General features: G+C 39.1%; 1 protein-coding gene across 6 annotated transcripts in view; it reads right to left on the bottom strand.

Moving 5' to 3' along the window:
• Positions 1–26971, bottom strand: part of ATP8A2 (ATPase phospholipid transporting 8A2) — a 314444-nt gene that overhangs the window by 108395 nt on the left and 179078 nt on the right. For all 6 annotated transcript variants that reach the window (XM_085062609.1, XM_085062619.1, XM_085062628.1 and 3 more), the window contains one exon: positions 2592–2666. In XM_085062609.1, coding sequence (XP_084918735.1) covers positions 2592–2666 — 75 coding nt within the window. The remainder of the gene's footprint in view (positions 1–2591; positions 2667–26971) is intronic.

The raw sequence follows: 26971 nt of genomic DNA, 5'->3' as shown, positions 1-26971 counted from the left end.
AACTTCACTGAAGACTTACTATTACCTAGCATATTATTTGACATAATTTTCAATGGTCCAAACAAGTCCAAACATTAATTTCACCAATTTGTAACTCAAATATTGACTTACGAACAAAAGAAAGAAAAATGCAAGAAAATTCATATTATTAACCAATAAGCCTAAACCCAAGAAGTTAAGCATCATTAATGTCTGATGTACCAGCTAATCCAGCAAGGGTCAGACACGTCACATCAGGCTGCAAAGGAAAGACAACATGTATTTTTACAAAATAGCCTTGTGGAAATAGGTTCCAGTATAGCTGCAGTTGTAGCCTAATTAGATATGCAATGTGCTTAACCAACACTAAGTTTACAGACTGAGCAAATGTGGAAATCACATTAAAAAAAAAATCATCTACTGAGAAACAAAGGCCATTCTGCATTTATGGTACTTTGGGGATTCCCCTGGCAGGCATGAACTGATAGGAACAAATTAACTGCAGTGTGTGTCTGTGCTACAGGCAGACGCTTGGATGACCAAGCCTCGGAAGCTTTCCAAGACAGGCAGCAGGACACTTTGCCAGAAGCAGAGTAAATTAGCCTCCACTGACTTTGACATTGCTGCTCTTAAAGTGTTTCCAGGATCCGAGGCAGCTCATTTAAAGCCAGCTTGGGTATCCATGTTTCTTGTAGTCTGCAGTGCAGGCAGACTGAAAGTAACACCAGGGTGCAAGTTGGAACACTAAACTTCATTCACTTCCTTTCACATTAATAGCTTATATCAGAAACATCACTTTTAATCCTATACATACATGCATATATTTTTAACAGTTTGAGAAGTGGGCTAGAAGTTAAGAGGCAGGCTGGAGTTACAAACTGTTTCTAGGGCATATGCACATTTGCAGAAGGTGGCTGTGATTCCCACCAGCAGCAAGCTGGCAGCTGGGAAGCAGACAAAGCACAATGTGGAGGAATAGAGACTAGTGAGAATCAGTAATTACAACCCTCAGTCTAGTGGGAATTGTGCATCTCTGCTCATGAAGTGATAAACCAGATGGCAAAAATGGCAGCAGGGTACAGAACTGGAACTGAGAGCACTGGTCCAACACATTCCAAAGAAGACCATGTTCTCATACAGCTTTAATGTATTTCCCCAGGTTTCTTTAGTTTATCGGGGCATTTACATTCTCACTTGAAGTTAATCTTCTAATGGTTTTAATTACAAAGGCAACCCCCCAGTGTGAACCAGTGCAAAATCAGGAATTATGATACTACTATGATTTCATACACGTTATACTTAAATAAGACTACAAATGAAATAAGGGGTTAATCTGCACAGAAGAGAGTGACTTGGCTAAAAGCACTTCAAAATCTAACCCTTTCAAATTGTGGAGTCCCTTATATCCTACTAGCACTTGATTCTCCATGAGTCCACACAATCAGTTCTAATTTTAGAAAATAGTGACCTTACAAAACAAGGTTTAGTTTCTGATTATAGAAGATGAGTTTTATCCAGAAGCTTTAGGTAGGGTAGATAGATTCATCAAATGAGGTTTAAAGATAATAGATGCAAATATCTAAACATGAATGACAGAGACTGCATAACAGTCAAGAAATTAGGGTGAAGAGAATCAAGGGAATGATAAATCCTTGAATAAGTATTTTCAACTAAGAGTATGAAATCTTATGGAATATGGGGGTTTGTGCCATCATTTTTAAAATTAATGTGACAGAAGTTAAGTGCTTCCATTAATACTACTCAGTGATAATTTGCTGGCTTTTTCTGTATTAGCATATATTTGGAATGAGTTTTTTAAGGAAAAAAATTAAATTCCGTCACTGCAAAGAGATTCTTCAACACTGACAGTGTCCTAACAGCTTATAAATCCAGGCACCAGGCTACTCGTCAGTAACATTATAAAGGTAACACTGTCGAAAACACCAGCACAGGTCTATGGTATGCTATGGAACTTGGTTCCAGAGATCTTTCAGACTTTAATCTATGTGATTGATTAAACAGTATTACTGATTAAAGTAATAAATTCATATGACACAGTTTGGCACTTTGCAGACCATGATGGAGATCAGAAACCACTCCCAGACTGACATATCCTGCTCTTGTTTCAAGTGCAAAATGCTGGTGACACAGTGATGCAACTTCTTTTTCTGCACCTAATGTAGCATGAGTCAACCCAAAGCAACTGCATAACGCTTCTCTGAGCATCTAACTCTATGGGGTCTGGAAGAAAAAAATTAATCAAAACTCAAAGATTAGGAGTATTCTGAGCATGAACTGTCACCAAATTCTCAGTACAAAACACTCAAAATGCTTTCAAAGAGGAAATTAAATTCTATCTAAAATCTGAGGAGTTTTATGCAGGTTATACTAGGCTAAACATCTATTTTCAAGGTGTTCTCCAAAATTTCTTTTTGCAATAAAAGCATAATTTTAAATAATTTTTTTCCTACCTCAGAGTGGATTCAAAATGGCTTTTACAAATGAACTCACCTTTCCTGACATACATCTAGGACAGTTACCTGTGAAAGATGGGACACAGCAAAATAATACAGTATTCCCAAGCAGATCAAGTCAAAATATGTAGCACTTACCACATTATACAGACCAATGCACCATCGCTCAAATAAGATCTGCCCAGAAAATCCATTAACGAAAGCAAACCAAAGCTGAAAAAGAGACAAGTTACAAAAAGCTTTAGATTACTCCTGCAGTAAATGCTTCCATTTACAGTAGAGGAGAAGGATGTGCAATACAGACCACCATCTGGAGACAGATGCTTGTCATGCTCTAAAAATAATTATCTACAGTGCCAGGCAGTTATTTTCAAGTCCCACATTTTAAATACTGGCAGAGTACTCCTTGTTTAAAATAAAATACTCAGGCTATGGAAAAAACTTGCTGTATTTACATCATTACTCTAGAACAACAGATGGCATCAAACTATTTAAAAATCCTTATCACTGGCAAATTAACATGCTTGAAGCCAGAAGCCAACCTCACTTCCACCATGGTTTGTAAAGACCAGAATTTTCAATGTAACTGTGTTTTGATGGATGATCTGCTTAACTTGTGTTGCACTTTTACAGTCTCAGAATTACAGTAATACCTACTTGTCAGTTACATGATCATGATCACATTACAATTTTATTGTCTAGATGATGCACACATTTTTTTTAAATAAACTACCAATTTAACGACTAAAATTGGAAGAGGTTGCAAAACCAGGCTGCAGTCTTTATCCTTTAACAAATTTACAAAATCCAACTGGGCAAGCCCTGAGGAACCTGGTTTGCATTTAATATTCACCCTACTTTAAAGAGGAGGTTGGACTAGATGGACTCCAAGCTGCCTTCCAACTGAGGGGATTCAGTAATGACACGATCCCAGGAAATAGCTTTAAGCTTCAGTGCATAGGTAAACTCTATTCAGCATTTCCTTGGATGCAGCTTCTGTGAGCCTATTAATCTTGGTTAAGCACCTTTTTGAAGCAGGAACTGCTATATTGGGCTGGAGCAAAGTTTCTTAGTGGGCATTGAAAGAAGCCTAGGAAACAATATAACAAAAAAGGGAAAGAATTATCATTTTCCAAGTAAATTGGAAACTGGAAGAACAAAAGCTATTTAAGGGCATCCTGAAACAGGTTGCATGAGAAATCATTACACTTACTAGATAACAAAAGATTTCTGTGAATTTGTGGCTCTAGTCCCTTTTAAAATCCACAGTACACCATGTTACTTTTTTTTTTTGTTCAAAATTAATTCAATATTGGGTGTGAGAACACCCTCTAATCACCCCATTTCAACATATTTTGTGTTGCATTTACTTTACAAGTTCACAGTGCGCTGGATATCCTAGGTATTGCAGAGCAGTCAAGTGCTAACCATGCCCATTCCCTTCCCAGTCCCTGAGAGCCCACAGCACTTAGTGCCAGGTGTCTTTTCTGACACCATTCTGTCACTCATTTGGCAGCACTCTCCTACCAGCATCATTGATTCTCTGGCTCACTTGTGCAATATCAGTGTCCTAGCAGAACACCTCAGATGACAAGTAGTTAGCCCTACCTCATCTGATCTCTTCCCTGCTCCCACCCAAAATGGATACAGAATAATTAGGAATAAAAATATGGAATAAAATGAGACTGCATCAAGACCTATCATTGTTTTCGTAAATGCAATATCTAAACAGACCAGGACTCTAACACGGGACAGAGGCAACTTCATGGAAGATTAAAGTATTTACAAGATAGGAAAGAATAACAAATAACTGTTCAAATAGGCACTGCTGCAAGACATGAAATTCACAGGCTACACAAAAGAAAAAGTGAAACCTTTTCACACAATACACAGCTGCTTGATGGAAATGTCTGCCAGATGATGCTGTGGATGCAATAGGCAATTTGAAACAAATCACAGAAGGAAAGCTGGAGACCAGATGAATCTGCCAGAGAACTACCACTGTTCACAAACCAGAGACCAGGTTAGTGGAATTCTTATTTCTCGACAGCTGTTCTTACGGCTATTATATCACCATTCTTGCTTAAAATTAATCATTGGCTCTAACACACTATGTGTTCAAGTAAGAAACAACGACACTGATTCCAAATTATCTGTTTATAGCTATGCTTTGCACAGTAGGTTATCTATTTAAACTTACTTCCTGGAATTGTTTTAACCTTCATCTGCTCTTTCAAGTACAGGGTTTCTATTTATTTCTCACTATATTATTCTGAAGTTTGCACTTTTCAATACCCGCTGCCCTTCTTACAGCTTGTAGTTTACAAGTGCCCTTGGAAGCTTTATTAGGGGTCAATAGCTTCATTCCTTTACCACTGAGCTGAAATGCACCAGCCCAGTATAAACTGCAAAATATAAAAGTTTTCCTAAAAAAAAAAGTCTCTTTCCCATTGCAAAACATGCATTCAATTAAATAAGCCTTCAAGCGTTCACCTCACCAGCTCCATCCATTAAAAGCACAAGAAGACACTCTACATCCCAACTTTTTATCATCAGTTGTACTGTATTGATACCTTGAAGGAATACTCTCTAAATCTTGCTCTAGGGACACAATTAATGGCCCAAAGCAGCACACTGGCCAGTTGCACTCTCACCCTTGCAGTGTTCCAGCCAGTTCTACACATCAGCCCTTCAAATGAAACATATGAAAGATCTTCGGTACAAAGCCTGAGGTTGCAAAAAGAAACCACAATTCATTTGGGGTGCTCAAGTTAGGAACTCAAGGGTTTCTTCTAGGAAGAATCAGAGCTTTAAAAAAGCACACTCCCAGATATTTAGCAATAATGATCTAGTCATTCATCATCTCCGGGCTTGTTGCAATTAATTGCAACAATGAATGAGGGCAGCAATTCTAGAAACCATAAATAGCTCACAAATCAGAAGCCTGTCTGGCTTAGTTGGCAACCTGACTGTGCGCTGCTCAGTTTTCTAGATCCCACTGGGCAAAGCAAACTTCAAAGGTTTGGTAGCAAATGATGAGGCCTTTTACAACATTGGCTCGTGCTACTTAGGAAACAACTGCTTTCTGAAACCATAGCTTCCCACAACCAGTCCTCCAGCAACAGATAGAGCTGATTTTCCATCAAGAGGGTAAAACAAAGCAGACAGACTTTCTGTAGCTAGCCCATGGCTAGAAGACAAACCCTAAACCAGGCAAATCTAACATCTTGGATTCTCAGATTCACATTTCCCAACAAAAATATTAGCAATAATAATGACAGAATCACACAAAACTTGGGTAGGGCAGAGCTTAGGATGCTTTACAAAGCAGCAAACTGTCAAAATACAAGTGAAAAACACCCACTCAACAGACCAATTCTTTCTGCTCCAGATGTACTACCCTGCCACAACTGCATGATACAGAATTCACTAAAGACCCTGCTTATGCCACATTGACACAAATCAATTGATATCGGAGAATACTGAGATGGCTGTGTCTGACTGGACTTAATAGGTATTTAGCTGTCACTGACTTGAGCCTTCTGCAGCATCTTTCAACACTGAAAGAATTTTATTCTATAGAAAAGTTTTCTCCTTATTTCAAAGGCTGATATAATTTGGATAGGCAAGAACTGACATTTAGGAAGTTCAGTGTCCTGCTATTCCAAACGTCCAATTTGCACTCTTTTTCTTTCAGCAGTATCCATGCAGGTGAAAATTAGAAGTGAGAACATTTTCAACACTTACACAATTCTTCATGCATCACAGGTTCCAAACAGAGGGCAGAAGTTGTTGCTGTTATGATGCAACAAAAAGCAATAGCTATGCTTGTGTTTTCCACAGATTCACACTATGAAATGCCAACTGACAGAAAGACTGTGGGATACTTTCTCATCCTTCCTCAATACCTTCATGTCAAGAGTAAATCAGATACTCTGCATCGAATATACATTTATTTTTTATTTAACACAAGCCATAAACTGCCATGCATGGTTTAAGGACCAGCTATTTGTAGAGAGAGCATGGTATACCTTAGGGTCAGCAAAGGAAAAAAAAAACCTCAAAAACCCTCCACCTCAATGTTCATGTTAACAAAATGTACTAAATATATTTGAAGTTGCAACAAGCCATGCTTGACTCAGACTCAGTAAGCTGGTAGGAAAACTTGCCAAGTCTGCCTGGCTTGCCAAGCTCCAGGGGTTTGCAAGGCTCAACTCCAGTACTGCTATGAACAAAGTTATTAAACCTCTTTTCTGTTTGGAAAAAAAAAATCTTTTCACTTTAACTGTTACCTAGCTGCCAAAAAGCTGGAAAAGCTTATTTGTAACTCAGCTACAAAATATATATTTTTCTCCCAAGAAACAAGAGGTCCAATTTAAATGTAAAGAGATTCAGACCTAAGGCTGAAATCTGGGCTGATACATTGCTGTGTTTTATTATGGCAGATATTGCAAAGATGCGAAACTAGTAGGTACTGTGCAAAAAGAAACTGGAACATTGCAAACTGAAAACTAGCCCATGCTTCCTGCCTTGAAGTGTGGCTGCATTCTTTAAATAAGAAACCCCACTGCTGAAGCACTTGATGCCAGCTGTGATGTGGGCACTTTGCCACTAGAGAAAGGGGAGAGGGGAATAAATCAGAGGTCAGAAAAGCCAACAGATGGTAATACTTGGTTAATATTGACTTCAGCTGCAGGCAAACTGAGGATCTCGAGGTAGAACAGTCCTGCACTGCTGTTTTGAGCCACACAGCACATCCACCTGCTCTAGAGTGTATTTTGAGAAAAGATCAAGTATTATTTTCAAAAAATATTCCCACTTGAGCGAGTTGGAAGGCAATTTTAATTGCATTATTGCTTCATGCATAATTACTGCAAAATTAATGCCTGAAATAGTAGGAACTAATTTATTTAAGTGCTCTAAGGCACTGGGATAGCAAATCATCTATTCTAAATGTGTATATTTATGAAGTCTTGATAATAGACAGCTTAACGAGTACTAGAAATGTTTTCCCAATTCTGCTAAAGGGCACAGAAAGCTAATGTAGTCAGGGTATCAACAATTGCCACAGGCACCAATTATAGCCAGACTGGATGCCTTTACTGTTCAGAAATTAGTTAAATTCTCAAAATATCCTCTCTCAGCACCCACACATTTTGTATGTTCTTACCAAATAGGCTCATTTACAGTTTGCCCAATAAAGCAGGTTTGTGTGTCTCCTGTGCAGTTCATTAATAATGTATCCTGATTTAAAATCTCTCATTATAGATGTCTCTCTCAACACCAGGCTCTTATTCCTGCCCAAATGCTCACAGCTTTAAAATAATCCCTTCATTAGAGAATGTACAGCACCAATTTTACAATATAGGTAAAGTGTCTTAGTAATAAGATTTGACAGGGTAGGCATGGTTGTCTGAGACTCACTTCATTTGCTGAGCAATATTTCCCCTGCTCCTTTTATTCCCCCCAGTGTTTATTAATTCTTTGCTGAAAACAGATCGATATTTTACAACTGAAAAGCATTTGCTCTAGGCCTGTGCACTCCAAAGAAGTGCCTATTCAAGGTTAAAAATCATCTCCAGTCTTCTCTGCCAGTGTTAACAATTATTTTCAAAGTTTCACGCTGCTTTTGTCTCATTAAAAAAACCCTATGCATTGACCGCAATGTTTTGTCAGATAGATACTAAAGCAGCCACTACAACAGAGATTTCCTGGCTTTAAACACTGATATATTAAATAAGCCTGAACAGCTGTTATTTCTTCTATTCTATTTCGTCTGTTGCTGACTTCATATAGTTTATATTTCAGGATACTAAATAGCAGAGATTTTATCAGCTTCATCTTTCTCTGTTTACAGAAGAGGAATATGCAGAAAATGTTACTCCTTCCATATAAAATTTATTTCTGTGCTTCTCTTCTCTAACTGATGAATTGCCAACATCCTTCCTCCAAAGCAAAGGTAACATTCAACAGGAAAAGCAGGCACTGGGCAGAATGGAAGGGGAAAAGGGCAAGAGGAGCTTCACCCCACGCTTAGACTCACAATTCTTACCGTTTCAGTCTTCAGAATAATTCTGAAGACTTGAAAATTAAGTAAGAATTAGCAAAGATCTGAGATTTTTCCCTCAGTGGTTCCTACAGAGAACAGTCATGCTGCTTGTCCCAGGAGTTTTGAGCACTGTGGAAAGATACCACACTTGCAGATCACACTGCAGTACACATCAAAGGACCTTACCACTAAGACATAAGAAGATTGCCTTTTCCAGCAACATTTGGCCCCAAATACACTAATAAATGTGTTTAAAAACGTAACAAAACATGGCAGGCCAATGCCTTTTGTTGTGGTTTACTTTATTTGTTGTTCCTGGAGTTACATGAACATGTAATCAGTGTGCTAAATTATCCTATTAATGTTTACGTCACTGGTAAAATGAAGGCACAGCCTATTAGAGCACATTTAACAGAGCTGTAGTATAACTTTTTTTTTTTTTTTAATCTTATGAAATCAAGTAGAGAAAAGTCAGGCTATTTCTCCATCTCTTTTGGTGTGAAGTATTCCAGGGACTTAATATTTGTCTAGCACACTAATTGCTGCAGAAGCAAGCCTATGATAACGTGATTAGAAATGGCCTGCCTTGCCAAAGGGCAGATGTACTTGCCAAAAGATGTGGTTAAACTTAGAAATTCTTCAGATCATTTCCCTTTTACAAATATAGACAGCTCTATTCTGAGTTTATTTTTCATCCTTCCTTATGTTTTCTGGAGTACCAAGAAAGCTGACAGTGCTGCACTAGGATTTTCATACGTATATATGGGACACCCTTGAAGTCACAGGACTCACAGAGCGACTTGTCAAAAATCAAATTAAAACCCACCATGGCTCAGGACAGTTCAGTCAAGCCCTATCAGGATGCAGAGTTTCAGCATATCTCCATGGCCAAAGGGGTCTAAACTTGCAGTTAGAGCAAGGCTAGCAGGACAGACGATTCTGGGAAATTGCTGATCATTATCCTACAAAGCAGCCAGAGTGTCCTGCTCTGGCTGGGAGTCAGACTGAGAGGACACAAGACAGGAGCTTGTTGTCCATATCCTCCTCTCATTTGCAGCTTGAGGAGTGAGGAGGGCTCAGCTGCTTGGTTGGCAAGATGGGAACATAACATCAGGCCACACTGTCTGCTGCCAAGCAAGGGAAACTCGTGCTGTGGACTCCCAGTGCCATCAGCCTTCCTTTACAAAGCAAACAACTGTAAATAAAGGTTTCCACTGACATGGACATCATCCTTATGCACACAGGAGCAGTGACTGCAGCGTTGGAGTCAATTCAGTCATGTGAACATGTTTTTGGGGGCTGTTTGGTGGGTTTCTTGCCTCTCGGATTTACCTAATCAACTTTTTTAGTTGCCCTTGAGTACTAGCACATCACTGTGGAACTGAGAAGTACAGTATGACCATTAATAGCTTATGGTATCTCCTCAGCACATAATCATGACAGACTGTCTTGATAGAACTTTCACAACTGTGTAATTGACCCACATCACACACACAAGATAAGGACATGCTCCTGTATGGTTTTAAATGATCTGCTGGCTTTTCCGAAGCTATGTGGTATCTTTAATCACTGATAACATAATAGAAGTGCTTTAGATTTGTTATTTTTAATTTGTTCTCTAGTACTGAAATAAATTAAAAAAGACAGAAGCTTAACTATTTATACTGATAGGTGAAGAAAATGTCAACAGTTTCAGGTAACTTATCCCCCTGAAATTCTGCTACGTACTTAGATTCCAATAAGAAAACACATGTCCAATAGCAAGAGGAGCAGTATTTGAAATAGAAGATGAGAGAATTGTGGAAGAAAAGATGCTACTATAACCCAAGTAAGAGCAACGAAAAAAAAGCACAGAAACAGCTACAAGAACCATCAACCAGTCTTGTACTGTGTAGCAGTGCATGCCTACAAGTTTCAGTGATTGAGAGACCAGCCATAGTGGGCTGTTACAGCCTGAGCTGTTAGGTCACGGAGACCTATGGAAACCAACCATGAGCCCCCGCGGCTGGGAAATTAACCATGCACTGGACCTGAAGACCATTGGCTCTGCTCTCTCCCCCGCCCCCTTCCCTATATGGATTATGTTCTAGAAACGTCTCCTTTGCTCTCCTTAGTACTGCACATGGTTGGTTCTTTTGCATTTTGTACCCTCCCCCATCGCGAGACTATTGGTTTGTACTCCTTTCCCTCTTCCCTCGGCCTTCCCAGGTTGGCTCTCCGGAGCTAACCCCTCCCCTTCTCCCTTCCCTTATAATCCCTTGCAACTGTCAGTTCAGGGCTCGCAGCCTCCAGACTTCCAGCCCTTTGTCTGCCACTGTTCTCTGTCCCCCTTCACCACCCCTGGACCGTCACCCAAAGACCCTAAATAAAATCCTTGGAAGACTGCAGACTGCGTGCCATACATTCTTCCATCCCACCTCGCTTCCTGCCTGCCTCCGTCCCCCGGGGACTCCACAGACCGGACTGAGAGCTTTGTTGCCGGGGAACGCCCGGCGTGTGCCCGGCGTGGCAGCTCGCCCTTTCCTTGTGGCTTCGGGGCGTGCTGCCCGGACTCCAGACCGAGCGAAGCCACAGTACTGGACATAGAAGCAGAGGCAAAGCCAACAAAACTCACAGCAACCTGTGAGTGAAGCCTGCTAATGCCATGAGTCAAAAGTGAGGCTAAACGCACCAAGGCTCTTCACACCTGGGATGTGCACTAGGGCTCACTGCAACCTGAATAAAACACATCACCGCAGAATGGAGCAACCAAGTATTTCCACACCTCTCATACCAAAGCAAAGAACAGACAGAGACCAGGAGCTATAACATAAATCTGGCCCTAGAAATAAGCATAGAAAATGTAACACACCCCCCACCGCTACCAAACATTCTGTGTATTTGGGGAGAGTGGAAATAGAATAAAGATTTTTTTGAATGTAGAAGCATTAACCGTTTAGGGCTAGAGGGTATCAGGAAGGAGCAAGATAGGTATTAGAGAAAGGAATGTACAGAATGGTACAATTCATTAGGAAAATGGTACCACTTTTGCTCTTAGTTTGCTTCATCTAGCAGCATTGTGTAGCTGGCAGTTACCATTTAAATTACATACAGCTTAATAAAGTGGAGTTACAAATCCACGTCCAAATGCATTCATTTATACCTGCATATGACACAGTGAGCAACAGGATAAAAATTAATAAGAAAATTAATATTTAATGTGGTTAAAATATAGTTGTGCATTATTTCTTGGATATGAACCTATGCAATGTCCTAAAAGTAATAAAAATTATTTTAACATTTCCAAGGATGAGATGCAATCCCAGTACTGACTGAATAAAACTGATAGTGACCAAGACTGTGACTGTTACTATTCAGCTCCTATTTTATAGGACATTTCACTTCAATTCTTTCCCTTCTTACTTTTATTTGCAGAAGTCCCTTATGTTACAGTTATAAATGCAGGTTCACAGACTATGCTTTTCTTGTCACCACATAAAGGAATCCTTCTGCAGAGCTGCTGAATTAAGTGTAATAGGAGCAGTTCTGTAGCAAGGTCATTTTAGGTCTGGAACCGCAGTCCCCTTAGGATTCCCTGTTATGGCTACGTGAAGGGCCAGGTTTCCCTTGCAAGTCTGTTTTTCCCCTCTTGCTCCCTATGAAAAAAAATTCAATCTTTGTAAGACCTTGAATTAAGCTACTTTTATCCAGGAAGTTTATATGAAGTTTCCTGACAGCTTGGAACCCACAGAAAATAGCAAAATTAGCAACAGAAAAGCCAGACCACTACAGAAACTGCAGCTCATCTTCTGTCAAACTGAGAAGAGTAAACCTTTACAGGGGTAATCCCAGGAGCAGCCCATGTTTCTCATTACCCACAGCTCTATTAGCATTTCTGCACAGAGACAATATTCTAGTCCAAAACTACCAGGATACATGATACAATCTGAAAAGCTTCCCAGTACTTTTATTGCATTTGTTCCATTTTTATTAATACAACCATTTTCTTGGTCCGTGGGACAAACTAAAAATAGATAGGACCTAGCATTTTATTTTTTACACAGCTACTTTTAAACATGGTACTCCTTACCTTAAGCTTCAAAACTAGCACAACAAAAGATCTGTCCCCTGCTCTCCTTGCCTCTCTTCTCATGTAGAAAATACATACACTAATGGTAACTTAAGTCTACATTTATTGCTTTACATGTTGGCAAAAGCTAAAAGAATTGGATCCTAAACATCTTTTGCCAAAATATGCAGCACATTGTAAACATGTGCAATCACTTCACTGCTAAATTACCGATTGATGTACTTCTCACTACAGAAATAATGTTTGAACTTCTTTAGGAAAGCGATTAGCTTGCTTTCCCTGCAATATGTACAAAGAAATTCTTGGTGTGTCTTTAAAGCATTTGCTGTATCTTCTGGTAGAGCTGTGTACAAAGAAAATCAAAGTAGCTAGGAAAAACACCTCAGAGAAGAAAAACCTATAGGCTCACACACGGGAGCAAAGCGTTCACATGATTCCCAAATTCAGTCTAAGATTTCATTAAGTGGTTTTATAAAGTATTTAGGAAGGTACACTCACTCACTATATCAAGCATGCAGAAAACACTGCTTCTTTTTATGAATCTCTCCTACAAGAGCTGGGTAATAGACAGAGACTGTGGCAGACTGCTGATGTTTGCTACAAACCAATTGTTTGCTGTTTCACAGCATTTTGCAAATGAATTTTTAACCAGAGAGAGTTAACTTGCACCATCACTTCCTTGCTGGATAAACTCTTCAAGACAAATGACCACCAAATTGCCTCCAAACATAGGCCAGGAATATACCTCTGATTTCTCCATCTTTTTAACAAGCTCCTCAAAACCACAGTAAGATTACACACAATGAAAATCTGAGATGACACTCACAGGAATAAAGTCTACAAATGAGATTTGAGCATTTGCCATCTTTTGCACAACACAGAAAATCATGAAGAAAAACTAGCTACAAGCTTACTTAACAATTAGCAAATACGTAAAAACTGTGAAACACTATTTGTACAAGACCCTAAAGCTATTTTGGACACCAAATGAATTTATAACCCAAGCAAAAATTCCACAAACTAACTAGGGTAAAGAAAACAAGTGCTGTTAGCTTCTAATACAGCAGAAAATGGGAGGCAGGGACATGTGTGCAGAAAGCATGATTCCCTTGATCTAGCTGCAGTACACATCCCTTCTACTGCTACAGCAGCAGCTGTACTTCAGAACTAGATGTGGTGCATAAAAGCACCTGAAGAGTACAAGAAGGAATAAACAGATGCATTCAATTTCCAAGCCAGATTAATTAAATGCAGGGGAGATGTATATTTATTCCTTCTTAATAAATTCTTGGGACAGTAAATGCTTCAGAACACAGCAGAGGCTCCAAAAGACATTTTTCTGCATGGAAACTATGTATTATATGAAAACTTGTCCAACTATATAATAGTTATTGTTTCTCCCTTCTTGCATTCTTCCCTTTTTCAAGGTAGGAATAGAATACATCTTTAGAAAAGTAGCTCTCCCAGGTGCAGAATGTAGCCACTCAATATCTGAGTGGAGACACAATAAGACCTTTAAAAAAAAACCCGAAAGAACCCCAACAACAAAAACACCATCACAGCACTCTGTGGAAATTGAAGGCAACCAGAAAGTTAGAGTAATCAGCTGTATGGGGAGACTTCTGTTCATGCCATATGCAATACAGATTCTTTCCTCCTTGGAAGCATGTATCACTGCTCCTCAGACCTTGGTTCCTGGGGAAAGGGTTCAGCTCCCTGAAGGAGCATCTCAGTTCCAGCAACAACTGCAAATGCTGACTTGACATAAGAGCATCAAGACAGTCACACCCATTCAAGCAAATGGCTGATCCCACCCATGTGCTTATTTTTAACAGTGCATGCATGCATTCCAAGACCTAGGGAAGAGTATGAACCACGCAATTTCCAGGTAGTCACTCAGTATCTGCAAATACCCAGCTCTATGGATTTTTCAAGTCTCCTGTGCCTTGCCTATGCAGTAATCTGCACAGCTCTATTCCTTTGTGCCTTTCTCATTTCCTCTTAAGGCCTGTAAACATCCTGCAACAGTATCTTGTTTTAAATATTATTTAACCTGCATTTAAATATGATTTAACCTGTATATTCATGAGAATGAATATAAACTGATGTAACACATGCCGTACTAGAAACTTGCCATATCAAATTGAATGCTCTTAATTTGCTGTACAGGTGCTTTGTTCTTCCCATGATTTTTTTACTCATGGGAAACTCAGAGTTCCCAGTGTTCAAAAGTAGTCATATAAAGTGAATTCTTCAGAGAAGCATCCTATTATTTGAAAAATTACCCAAAAGGAGACCTGGTAACTCCTCCCTTCTGGTTGCACCTCTAACAGTGGACAGAAGGGAAAAGCTTGTGTAAGCTTCACAGAATCTAATTACATGATTTCTTGCCTGTCGTCTGTTTGTTGATATCTGAACTGGAAGCATGCAAACAAAAATTGCGCTGTACTTTTGGGGGCAGAGTGGTGATTTTAGCTGGAAGTTGAAATAACTTTTTCTCTGTTTCAGAGGCATGAAAAATATTTTGACCCTAAAGAGGGCATGTTGATTGTGAGGTAATTCAGACGATTAAACCTAAGCTGCTGCAGCCTTTACTTTAGGAAATATTTCCTAACCTGTCAAATCCTCTTTCCCTCAAGAAGAAAATATTCAGTAGTCTTCAATTAGGACATTGTAGTATCTAAACAAAAGGAACATGTGTTCATGCTAGAACCTGGTACTAATCAGACAAACAAGGCAGAGGATAACTCCAGGAATGATGGAAGGCACCAAGGACCAAACATTTGTATGTCAGCACCTTGCAAAGGTCTTCCAGCCTCATGTAGCTCAGAAATTAGAAGTGTCATACACACAGTGGCTCTGAGGTTGGGGCTTTTCCTCAGCGTGTTATTTTCAGAGGAATAAAACCCCAACTTTGAACGGCAACTTGCAAACAAGACCACTGATGCAAGTAACCACTTACCATCTTAAAATGATCTGAAGAGCTAACATTACAGCAGTGAAAATGGATTGGATATTGTTTCTGGGGATTAAGCATAATGAAAAGAAACGTTTTGGGTTAAAAGCATTAGTTATATTTATAATTTACCTGAAAAACACATAGTTCACTACAGGTAGAAAATCTGACATGTAAATTCTGGATGTACTTCTCCAGAAGTGGTTGGATACGGCTGTATGTAGCGGTACATTCTCTGTTGTTAAAATTGAGTGACTGAGACAGAACCCAGTGTAAAGTGGTTTAAAGTTTCTTCTAATATTTGAGTGGTGCAAGCATAATAACAAGCTTTTCCCCCCACCTTTCAACCTTCTGGGCTGAAATCCCCAAACAGTGAAGCGAAGGCTATTTCTGACATCCTCTTTCTCCTCATATAGTCATTCAAACTATAAACAAATGTTCCCTTGCCTGCCATACGGGCTTGTCTACACAAGGAAGTTACAGTGGTTTAACTGCGACGTGATTGTAAATCCACTTAAATTGGTTCCAAATGTTCTGTGAACGGTCTAAGCCTGATTTAAACTGAAATGATAGCCTAGATAGGTTGTTCCACAGATTTAAAACCTCCATTTAAAATTGAGTTGGTTGTGCTGCAGTATGGGAGACAATCTTAAATGAAACATCAAGTCACTGTCTCATGCGATACTCTATTTGAAGTTGAAATTACTCTGAGAAAACACTCCTGAGAGACTGGAGGCTGGGAGAACCCTATGCAATACAAGGCTGGCTTGCTTTGCTCAATTCTAGATGGGTCTCTGCCTGTTGAGGAAGCAATAGCTATGCTGTGTTTTTCAGTTCTTCCAGAGATCTGACTACCAGGCTTATAGATATGGACTGGCTCATGTCCACATGGCCCAGTGTTAGCACCTGGAGGAATAGCAGGTTGGCTGTCTTGTGGCCCTTTGTGCTCAGTCTGAGTAAGGCAGCTGTGTGGGGTTTTTTGTGTGCTGTGTGCTGGAAAGAATGAGGTTTGTGTTTATAGCATTAGTGAGGTCTTGTGTTGTGGATATAGGGCAAGATAAGAGGATATTTGAGGGTACTAAGCCTACCAACATGACTTAAAGGACTACATGTGTTGATGGTGACAGTTTTCAGACTAGCTGGGGCCATATGCAGTGAAAAGCATTTCACAGCTTAAATGCTTTTGCCACTGGATAATCTTTCTTATGTTAAAAGACTACTTCTCTTACCTCGTAGCACCATTGTTTAGCAAAAATATTTTTCCCCCATTCTGGCCCCAAAAGATCTGGGATACCACTCTGTTTCAAACATATTGGTTACCAGCCCTGTTTTCTAGGTAGAGTTGACAAACATTTGTTGTCACACCGACATGTTTGATATTGCAAATTAACCAGCTGGTGGATGTGTTGAAATCTGTGGAGGTGGAATCCATCAACTTTGACTCACTGGTGTCCTGTTTATAGTGTTCCTTGCCCTTCCTAGCCAGGTAGGTCGTAAAAAATAAACTTGTCACCTGCTGCACTATTTTCTGCTTCTTGTAAAGGCTTGCACTTGAGCCCAGTGTTTTGAATCCACCTAAAATTCACAGTCAAAAGTTCTGGGCTGGCCCCCGAAGCACAGTGCAATTCTTTTACATGTTCCCACACTTCCAGTTCAGATACCAAGAAACAGACAACAGGCAAGAAAATATATAATTAGATTCTACCGAAGCTTATGCAAGCTTTTCCCTTCTGTCCCCTGTTAGAGATGCAACCAGAAGGGAGGAGTTACCAGGTCTCCTTTTGGGACCTGGTAACTTTTCACAGAACAGGGTGCTCCTCTGAAGAAATCAGTTTATATGACTGTTTTTGAGTACCAGGAACTCTGAATTTCCCATTATTAAAAAAATGAAAAACAAAGTACCTGTACAGCAAATAAAGATTCATTAGATATGGCAAGTTCACAGTATGGCATATGTGACATCAACTCACACTCATTCTCATGGATAAACCTGCAGGTTAAATCCTATTTAGAACAAGATACTGTACTCAAAACTGCTGTAACAGATTTTCTCCAAAGAACAAGAGAAGAAGAAAGAGAATATTGGTAGTTACAGGTTTTAATTGCACTCAGTGTTAAGGTCTCTCACATGAGGTGCAACCCACAGAAAAATCTGTTTTTCATTTGTATGGAAATTTAAAAACCTTTCAAGGTTATTTCTAATACAGCAAGATTATTCTTCTCAACACAGCACTAGATTTACAGTTACATCTAACAATTTCAATGTTTTATAAAGATGAACCATATACCATGAAGTAAATCCATTGTCACAAAGTAATTTATACCTTGGATAATTTAAAAAAAAAACAACACACAAAGTACATCAGAAAAGTATATTGGAAGGTATTTCTCACAACTGAAAGGTCTCCTACTTCCCATAGCCATTACAGCCATTATTTCCCTTAGCCTGCTCAGCATGCTTTACCATCAATGTGACAAAGTTAGAGATATTACAAGCAAATTACAAAGATTCCAGCGTTCCAAAATGCCACCAAAGACAGTTGTATCACAGCAAAGCGAGTACCTCACCTTCCCACAATTCTATTTTTAGCAATTCCTCCCACACCTTATACCAGATTAAGACAAAACAAAACCTTTGTCAAACTGATAACACTTATGAAATGGCACCATAGTTGATGCTACAGTATAGTAATATGATCAAGTTAACTACATTTATGGAAATCTTAAAAAAACCTCTTAACTACACACAGATTAGTTGATGGTATTTGAAGGCAAACCCAAACCTTGCTCATGAAGACCTTAATTTATGGAACTAGTTAATTAGATCATGTTCCTCGCTATTAAGAATTTGTTTTATTATTAAGGTTTGAAGGTTCTAAAGTGTTACTAAGATCACTACCTTCCTGTCAGCATCAAAATACAGAAGACAGGGAAACAGCAGGGTTTACACCTCTGGAAAAGTGTAGTTTTTTCCATACTGGCACCTGGACTGTATAGAAATTTACCTGAGATAAAAGAACCAGCAAAGAGAAGGCACTTTCTCTCTTCTACAAAAATTACAATCCAAACTTTCATATAGGTACCCTGTGAGAATTTTTGAGAAAAAGTAAAAAACATTTGAAAAGTACAAGGGGAAAAAAGAAATGTTAACATACTTCAAAAGGCAAAGGGCCTTGTGCTTAGCGGTGTTTGCTGCTAAGAGTGAAGAGTGAACAGAAGCATTTCACTTTTTTTGTTGTTGTTGTTGTTTTTTAGGTAAAGCTGACTTATAAGCCTTCTGCAAAGATTTCTATAGCTGAATAATTTAGCCCATGAATGATGCTTTATTAATGGCATGCTTCAGACGTTATCACTGGAAAACTGGATAGAAGCCCAGATGTCTGGTTTAATACCATTTTTATTTCCCACATTTTCAAAACATTGCATGGGGCTTTAGCTGCACGACTCAGATGAACTTAATGAGAGTCATGCAGCTATGCCTGCATATGTTGCTTTGAAAGTAGAGAATCACTGGTTTGAGTTCTGCTTTCCTGAAGCTTTCCCTGGAGTGATTTAAAGGTGTTTTTTCCTCTCAGTCTTTTCTCTAAAGGTCTTCTACACTTCATGTCCCCACATCTGACAGATAAAGAGTTGAAAACTTTAGACACCTCATTTTTTTGAACACTCCAGTGCTCTGACCGTGTGTGGTACCATGAAACCAAACAGTAAACTGCCAGGCAATTAAATTCAACCCATTGTATGTGCTCAATTTAACTGCAGTGGGTTACTTCAAATCAGAACAATGCTGAGGGCACTGAGCAGAGTTACAACTTGGTAACAAAATATGCCATTTATTATGATTGATTACTACTTACTGTAAACAATTTTAATACTCACACATAATCAAACTTAATATAGGTTATTCAGGTTCAAATCAAAACTTCAGTATATATATTGTTTTACATACCACACATCTCTATTGGAAAGCCATGCCATAAATCAAACATGAAGGAAAAAGAGAAAAGAGAACCATACATGATATGTATAATTTACAAACTATTTAATAAAATAATTTTGCTATATTTCTGTTGATAAGCTATAAGAATAATTTTAATGCATTCTCATCTTTTCAACTAGCTGAAAATACAGATTTTCTTATTTTATTTTGTTTAAGCATAAGTGTTATTCTTTCCCTTTCTGAGTTTATGAATTGCCTGCTAAAGCAAGGGTCCGTCCCAGTCAGCTGGCAGTTTGCAAATCTGCCTTCAGGTCCAATCAGATAAAACCCAATAAAAAGTCAGGACTTCATTCTAACCTCTGAATTGTGCAGTGACATTGCAGGAGAAGAGTAAAGGGGAATATGAAGACTCACTTTCACATTTTCAATGCTCTTATTTTATAGAAATAAATGATGCAAGACACCATGTAAATACTTAAGTTTGTAACAAGTTCTGAGAGAAAGAGCAAACAACACAAGCAGATTCACTTCAGGGAAGCCTAGATGAGACAACACATAAATAATGTGAAGGAAAAAAGATCACCCGTGGTAGGCCAGCGGGAATAACTTTAGAGAACAAACAACTGCAACACAAGGTTGCCTTTCCTTCATATAGGAAAGACTGACATGCACACCAACACTACTGATGCATAAGCTACACTTCTGAATTGTATTCATAATCTATACAACAATTACAAAAGCCATGATCCCCTAGAAAACACCCTCCAGAAGTTTGGAGATCCTCATGGTCCTGACCAGTAGCCACACAAAAGAGACTATCACAGGCATGACAATGAGCTTACCTTCCTGTAGGGTTTAGCCAGACTGGCATCTTCAAGTTTCCTGAGACTCATTCTTACTAAAAATGCACACACAGTACATCCTGTGTCACCCTAATGACAATCTGTCATCCTTCAGGAATTCCCTTGCTCTCAGTTTTGGATGTTATTGATTACATCATATTGTGCACTGAAACACTATGGAATAAGATCTTCCCATATTCAGGAGCACTAGGCTTTTGCATTCTTTATGGAAGAGACTGGGTTTAAGTACACGTCCAAAAACAGGATACAAAGACAGGCAAACAGCTTTGAGAAATAATGTGTCACCAGTGCACAGCAATTTGAAAAAAGTATGAAACCGTCCCAATTCTTCCCCAAGCAGTAAGTATGGTGTTTCCCTCCTAATTTAGGTGATTACAGAAAACAAATGGTACTGAGGTCAGTTTTCTTGTGTCTACCAACAAGACGGCCTTTCAACCAAACTCTGTCTTCCAACATTAAATCAATGTCATCTCAAAAACATGCATACTTCCTTGAAAAAACCAAAATGCAGTATCTTCAAGCTCTTTTTGACCTTTTTGTCAGTAGTTTACCTTAAACTTTATATTACTATGTAAAGCAGGTGTCAGTACAACAGAGAAGTGACTATGAATGACCTGCAGCTGCAAAAAGCTGTCATTCTAGGAAAAAAGGAAACAGTGAGATGGCTGGATTTTTTAACTCCTTTTCAGCAACACCAAGCAGGAACATTTTATAATCATACCACAGAGGCAATTCATTTGACTGTATCAGAATAATTTTCCTAAGGCTACAGATATAATTTAGAAGATTTTATTCATATAATAAAATTTAGTAAATAATTCTTGTTTCAGATTTTGGGAAACAATCACCACAAATTGCAATACTGAAAATACTAATCCCAATACCCTTGTTCTACTCCATTCCTTTTAAATTTTCATTAGCAACTGATTTCTTTTAAAGATGAGGAATACTGGGAATTACCAATGGTGGCACACTGCAACTGTAGTCTCCTGTTGTACATACAATGGGGATTTCAAAATAGTTTGGGAGAAGGTTTAGGCAAGAGTAATGCAAACATAGAAATAGCTCCTCTTTGAGAAATACATCAAGGATACAAAGAGACGTGTGCATCCAAGGGAATAAGTTCAAAATGGTTTTCAGGAAATAGCTGAAATTCACTAATCATTAATGGAATATGCTAAGCTATTAATTCTCAAATGGAACTGTGCTGGACTTCCAGCTGTTGAAACACTAAAGAGAAACCTGTAAGTCTGTTTTCATTTTGGTACTGCTGTAACTTGTTTCGTTTTTTTTCCCTACTTCTCTTCCCCAGTATAGTGGAAGAGCTGTGACTGACAACTTTTATAAAGGTACCTTTCTGCTTTACAGCAGACATTAAACATTTTTATGGCTGGTAAAGCAAGACACCTTCAGGTGGTGCACACACAAATGTGCACATTCAATTTAGAAGGAAGCCTTTCCTGGTTTGGAAGGGAAAAACCTACAAGGGCTACAAAACAACACATGCATTTCTAAGACAATGCCTTAAACCTCTAATTCTTCTCTGATGTAGTTGCAATCAGTCTCAGAGGGTACAGCAGCAAGCACCTGAACAAGGCTGGTGTTACCCCAAACTTCCTAGAACAGTCTGGCAAAAACAGGTATTCATGATTTTGGGGACACTGCTGCATGACCCAGGCACTCAATGGAGAAAATGTACAACCATCAAAAATCTACACTAGCTCTGCAAGTGTTTACAAGAGTTTATAAAACCTTTTTAAATTTTACTTTTTACCACGTTATCTCATGCAACTGCTGTCAGTAACAAACTCCACAGACAAGGCCAAGAGGATTTCATATTTGCAAAGGAAGCAGGAGCTACTTGAATGCAATACAACAGCTCTTATTTAGGATATCATTCTTCATATACTGTTAAGCAGGCAGTTGTCTGCCAATACTGCTTTTTGAAATGAGATACTCACTACAGAGTTGATGTGATTGATGGCAGTGGAGGAGGGGGAAATAAGTGAAGCCTAGCAGGTGAAGATCTGTTGTCCCCATTTATTAGAATTAAATACTAATTGCCTCTGCTCAAACAGAAGAGAGCAGACATTTGCTACCCACCAGGTTGGCTTCCAGCTATACCTCCAAATACAGAAATATGATAATTCAAGTTTTATCTATCTTCATTATTTTTAACATGACAGCAGATGTAGGAGTACTGCTAGACTTTTTATTATAGAAGCGTATGCAGCAGAAACTTTCCTTACAAATGAGAAATTTAACCATGGGCTTGCACACAACTCCAAGTAGAGTTTATTGTAGCCAGAATTTGTATCATTTATGGCTGCTTTGGGGCTGCAAAAAAATGTGCAGATTTGCATTTTTGTAAGAAAGGAGAAACAAATATAGTAACGAATCTCAAGTGGATAGCAGTGTGGGTAAAGGGAGCACCTGAAACTGTTCATTACATGATTCCCCACTGACACACCAGTAAAACAAGTAAGAAGACAGAATCAGTCAACACAACCAAAACACCCACCCACCACCAGAGTCAGTCACCAATACTCAGATTATGATGCAGTCGGCTACATGAAGAGTGACAGGAAATGACCAGAGGAATTGTGCTGAGTTTCTCAAGAAGACAGCTCTCAGGAGATCATAATTTACTGATCTGACAACCTGCTCTGTAGGGAACAAAGTCAGACTGAAAACCAAAAAAATTAAAATCAGGCTTTTGGGCAGACACGCTTTCATGCTCACGAGTAGTTCTCAGTGAGCGTGGTTATCCTAATAGCAAGCAGAAATAAGCAGCAATCATCAGAAACCTGTAGGTACCAGCAATATATTTGGGTGCCAAAATCAGCATGCTGAAAGCTGCATTATTCTGTGTTACTGTTTTTAAAATGAAAACAAAGTAATAACTTCACTGCCGAAGAGACAACAGTCATTCTCCTCAGCAAGGGAGATAAATGAAAAGGAAGAACTTTGGGCTTATCCAAATGCCACCTCCCCTCCCCCCCAGCCAAACTGGGCTTTAAAAATCCCACAGAGACACTTCATAGACCACCAACACATACTCCTCTCCTTTCACCAAGCCCAAGAAAGGAAGGTTTGCCAGGCTTACTTCTAACTTTTTACATTCCCAAAAGCCAAATACATTTGGATTTCCAATCCCAATCCATATTTTAAAATGTTCCACTTTCATTCTCATGCCTTCCCTACAATGCTTTCTCAGCAGTATCAATCAGCTTGAAGAGAATGGCAACTCTCACATCTCACGTCCCTTGAAGCACTATCCTGGTTTTAGGTAACATTCCTGCTTCTTCCCCTAGATTTACTGCTCCCACCTTCTTGTTTCAACTCAGCATAAATCAGGAGCTGCTTAAAAAGTAGTAGTAACTGCTTCCAGAGAAGTAAAGTCTGCCAGAACTTTCTCTGATATCATTTTATCACTCCTCCACTACAGAAATAGCTTGTATTTTAGCACAAACCAGCTCCTCCTTGTTGCCCAGATGGCCTAACACACATTCTTAAAGATTTCCACATACATACACCCCACAAATCACACACCATAAAATCCAGTAATTGTGCATATATTTTGCTAAAATGACAGTCTCTGATGCATTCTCAGTTTTTGAGAGATCACAGGCTCTTTATGTACATGAACTACTTGTGATTGACACAGGGAAAGTTTTTTTTTTTGTTCAGATATGTCTTTGGGATCAACTACCACTTTTCAACTTCCTTCCCTCTTCTTCCCCAGGTCTGTGTTTGGAATTGTCTTTGATTAACAGATACCCAGAAAGCCTAAAAGGGAAAAATTAGTTAATTTAAAGTCCCCAAGCAGTTATGCCATAGAGACTACCAGGGATATCATGAACACCAATTCATGCCCCTGATTTTCTTCACCTCTCCAATTTTTTTGTCTTTTCTACAGGTATACACAAGCAAAAGCTACCATCTTAGCTTACTAAAATAACATGTAAAGTCTGACAAAAGTCTATACCTCTGTCAGAAGAGCCGGTCCTTTCTCTTGTCCAAGGACTCCTGTGTACATCAGGAATGTCATCTGGCTGAATTCTAACCTTAAAGAGCCCATCCTGCTGCTGTGCAAGCACTAATGCCTTGGCAAGGAAGAGAGGTAAGAATGCCCAGGGAGAGATGAAGACCAAACTGCCCTTGGTAATGGCAGTGCACGTTAATGTTGGATTAAAGCACAGCCCAGTTGCAGATTCAAGTGACGGTGAAAGCACAGCCCAGTGACAGCAACACCCATGACACAGCAGGAGGGACTAGGACTTGCTGAGGGAAGTGGCACCTTGGAGGTGAGCACTGCACAAAGCTCCCAGAGGAGAAAACTGCTGGACCTACTGCAAGAACATGGTGTGGTAGCACCAACAGAGACTGCAGCAGGAAAACAAGGACTAATAATGCCATATAGAAGTCACAGCTTGAAATTTCCTTGATATCATGCATTTACATATTCAACAACAACAGTAAAGCAAAATGGGGAAAGTAAAGCAACTCAACAGTCTATCCCTACACGTTCCATTAATCAGGATATATTAATGGGCATAAACACATTTCCAAGTAGTACAAACCCACATGTCATTTTTAAGGCTAATGAATACCAGCTGACACAAAGCACAGGATGAGTGTCACATTGCTTAGCTGCTCCAGACACCTGTCACTCCTTGGCAACAAAAGGGAGAAAAGGTCAAGACACTGTTAGCAAAATAAAAAGGGAGACTTACTTTTCTACCAAAATTGAACTTGACAGGAACCATCATCAGAAATAATGCTGAGAGGTTCAGGTGTTACTGTCTACTGAAGGTTTAAGCTTCTGCTGCTATTGAGCTATGTATTTTAGTCAGTTACCATTAACAAAATCAATCTGCGTTGACATTTACTAACAAAGATAGCATTATTTGGGGTAGGATGAGAAAACACAGTATTGGATTTCTTTTCTAACATACATAGTATTTATGCAGTTTATACAAAAATGGGTTTATATGCAGTTTAAATGCAGTTTATACAAAAATTTCACTGAATCCCTGCAGAAGCTAGATACAGCTAAGACTAATATATTCCATCTCCCCGCTTTCCAAATGCATTCATGCAAAAGCAATTAAGGAATGAAATCCAGCAAGTAGAAAGCAAGCAAAATAATTCTGTCACGTTTAAAAGCTGGCAGACCAAGTTTTGACCTTCTTCACTCTTCTGAAAGCAGGAAGCCACTAGTTCACCTCTTTGTCTTGGTGGAACAGAAACAGATTGTAACATACACTCAAACATGCATCAAGAACACTTAGCTCTTGTTTTTCCACAAAATGGGCCCCTGTGCCTTTTGGGGTATAGTCTTGGGGTTTTAGCTTAAGCCCATGATTACTGACATTTATACTCCACATTCAAGCATACCCACAAAGTATTAGTCTTGAATTTCCTCTCCCTTGTCTGACACAGGCCTCGTTACACTGGGCTGTGAATCCTGGCTCAGAAATACAAAAAAAAACATTGGTCCAGGATGCCTTAACTTCACTGCAGTAACACTCAAATTGCAATGGCTCACACAAGGAATCAGGTTCAAAATAGCAAGGAAGTGAAGTAACAAACAACATTATGAATTCTCAATGGAATACCAGAGGCAGGAGCTACAACTGACTAACTTTTTACGTCTCAGTAAAGAAGAGTGGATAACTCAGAAGTAATACTATCAATAAGTAGTGTAATTTGCTATTTCTAGTGCATTTTAACATGTTCTAAATGGTTTTGTTGAAGAGAGATACAGAAGATGTAAGGAGTTACAAAAGCAATTACACACTCTCTAGAGCACAGAAATAGCCGAAAGCCTATCAATAGTCATAGCTACCTGCATCAACTCAACACCTCAATACACAATGAGAAAATAACCTGTGTTGGACAGGTTACTCAAAGCTGTTACACCTGCTGTGTGGCGTCACACAGGCCAATGCCTCCCAACACCTATTCAATGAAGTGACACAGGATTCCCAGACAGGAAAGGAGACTCTCAGAGGCACTGAGTGATAACACCTTTTTTTAATGTCCCTGTCACAGAGCTCTATCTCCTCACAGGGCAGAGATGTCTTGGGTCAAAAACAGTCAAACCATTGAACTGGTTTTACAGTAGAAGAGGCTGTAAAGCACATTTGAAAGCACCACCTATGCTGCTCCTGATTTACTCTGCATACTGATTGTGAAAGATATGGTATAGTTCCTACCTCTGACCCTGCTGTAGTAAAAAAATTTGGTTCAATACCGTGAACTTGGGCAAACAAACACTCCAAACCGATAGTCTAGATCTTTTCTTTGACAAACGAAGATACATTTTATTTTAAATCCTTCACATGCGTTTAAACTAGGTTACAGATGCCTTTTATGCATCCCAAGATAAAACAATCTCTGGTGGTTAATTAGTGAAACTGGATAGAAGTATTTTTATCATTAGTGCTCATCCAAGTAAAATGGCAAAATAATTTTCTAGCAACATTTAAAAATGGAATCTGTATCCAGTTAAATTTGTTCTCTGCCCTAGCTTCTTTGGGTCATGAACATATAAACCCAAGAAACCTCAAAATAATCAGGACCAGCTCAGTTCATGATACAGATACTGGAAAGAAATTTTATATTCCAAAAATCTGGTG

Source organism: Lichenostomus cassidix, chromosome 1 (genome assembly GCF_008360975.1).
Source record: "Lichenostomus cassidix isolate B80296 chromosome 1, HeHo_3.0, whole genome shotgun sequence".
Classification (NCBI taxonomy): domain Eukaryota; kingdom Metazoa; phylum Chordata; class Aves; order Passeriformes; family Meliphagidae; genus Lichenostomus; species Lichenostomus cassidix.
The sequence above is the reverse complement of the archived record's forward strand: the minus strand, read 5'-3'. Positions and strand labels throughout refer to the sequence as shown.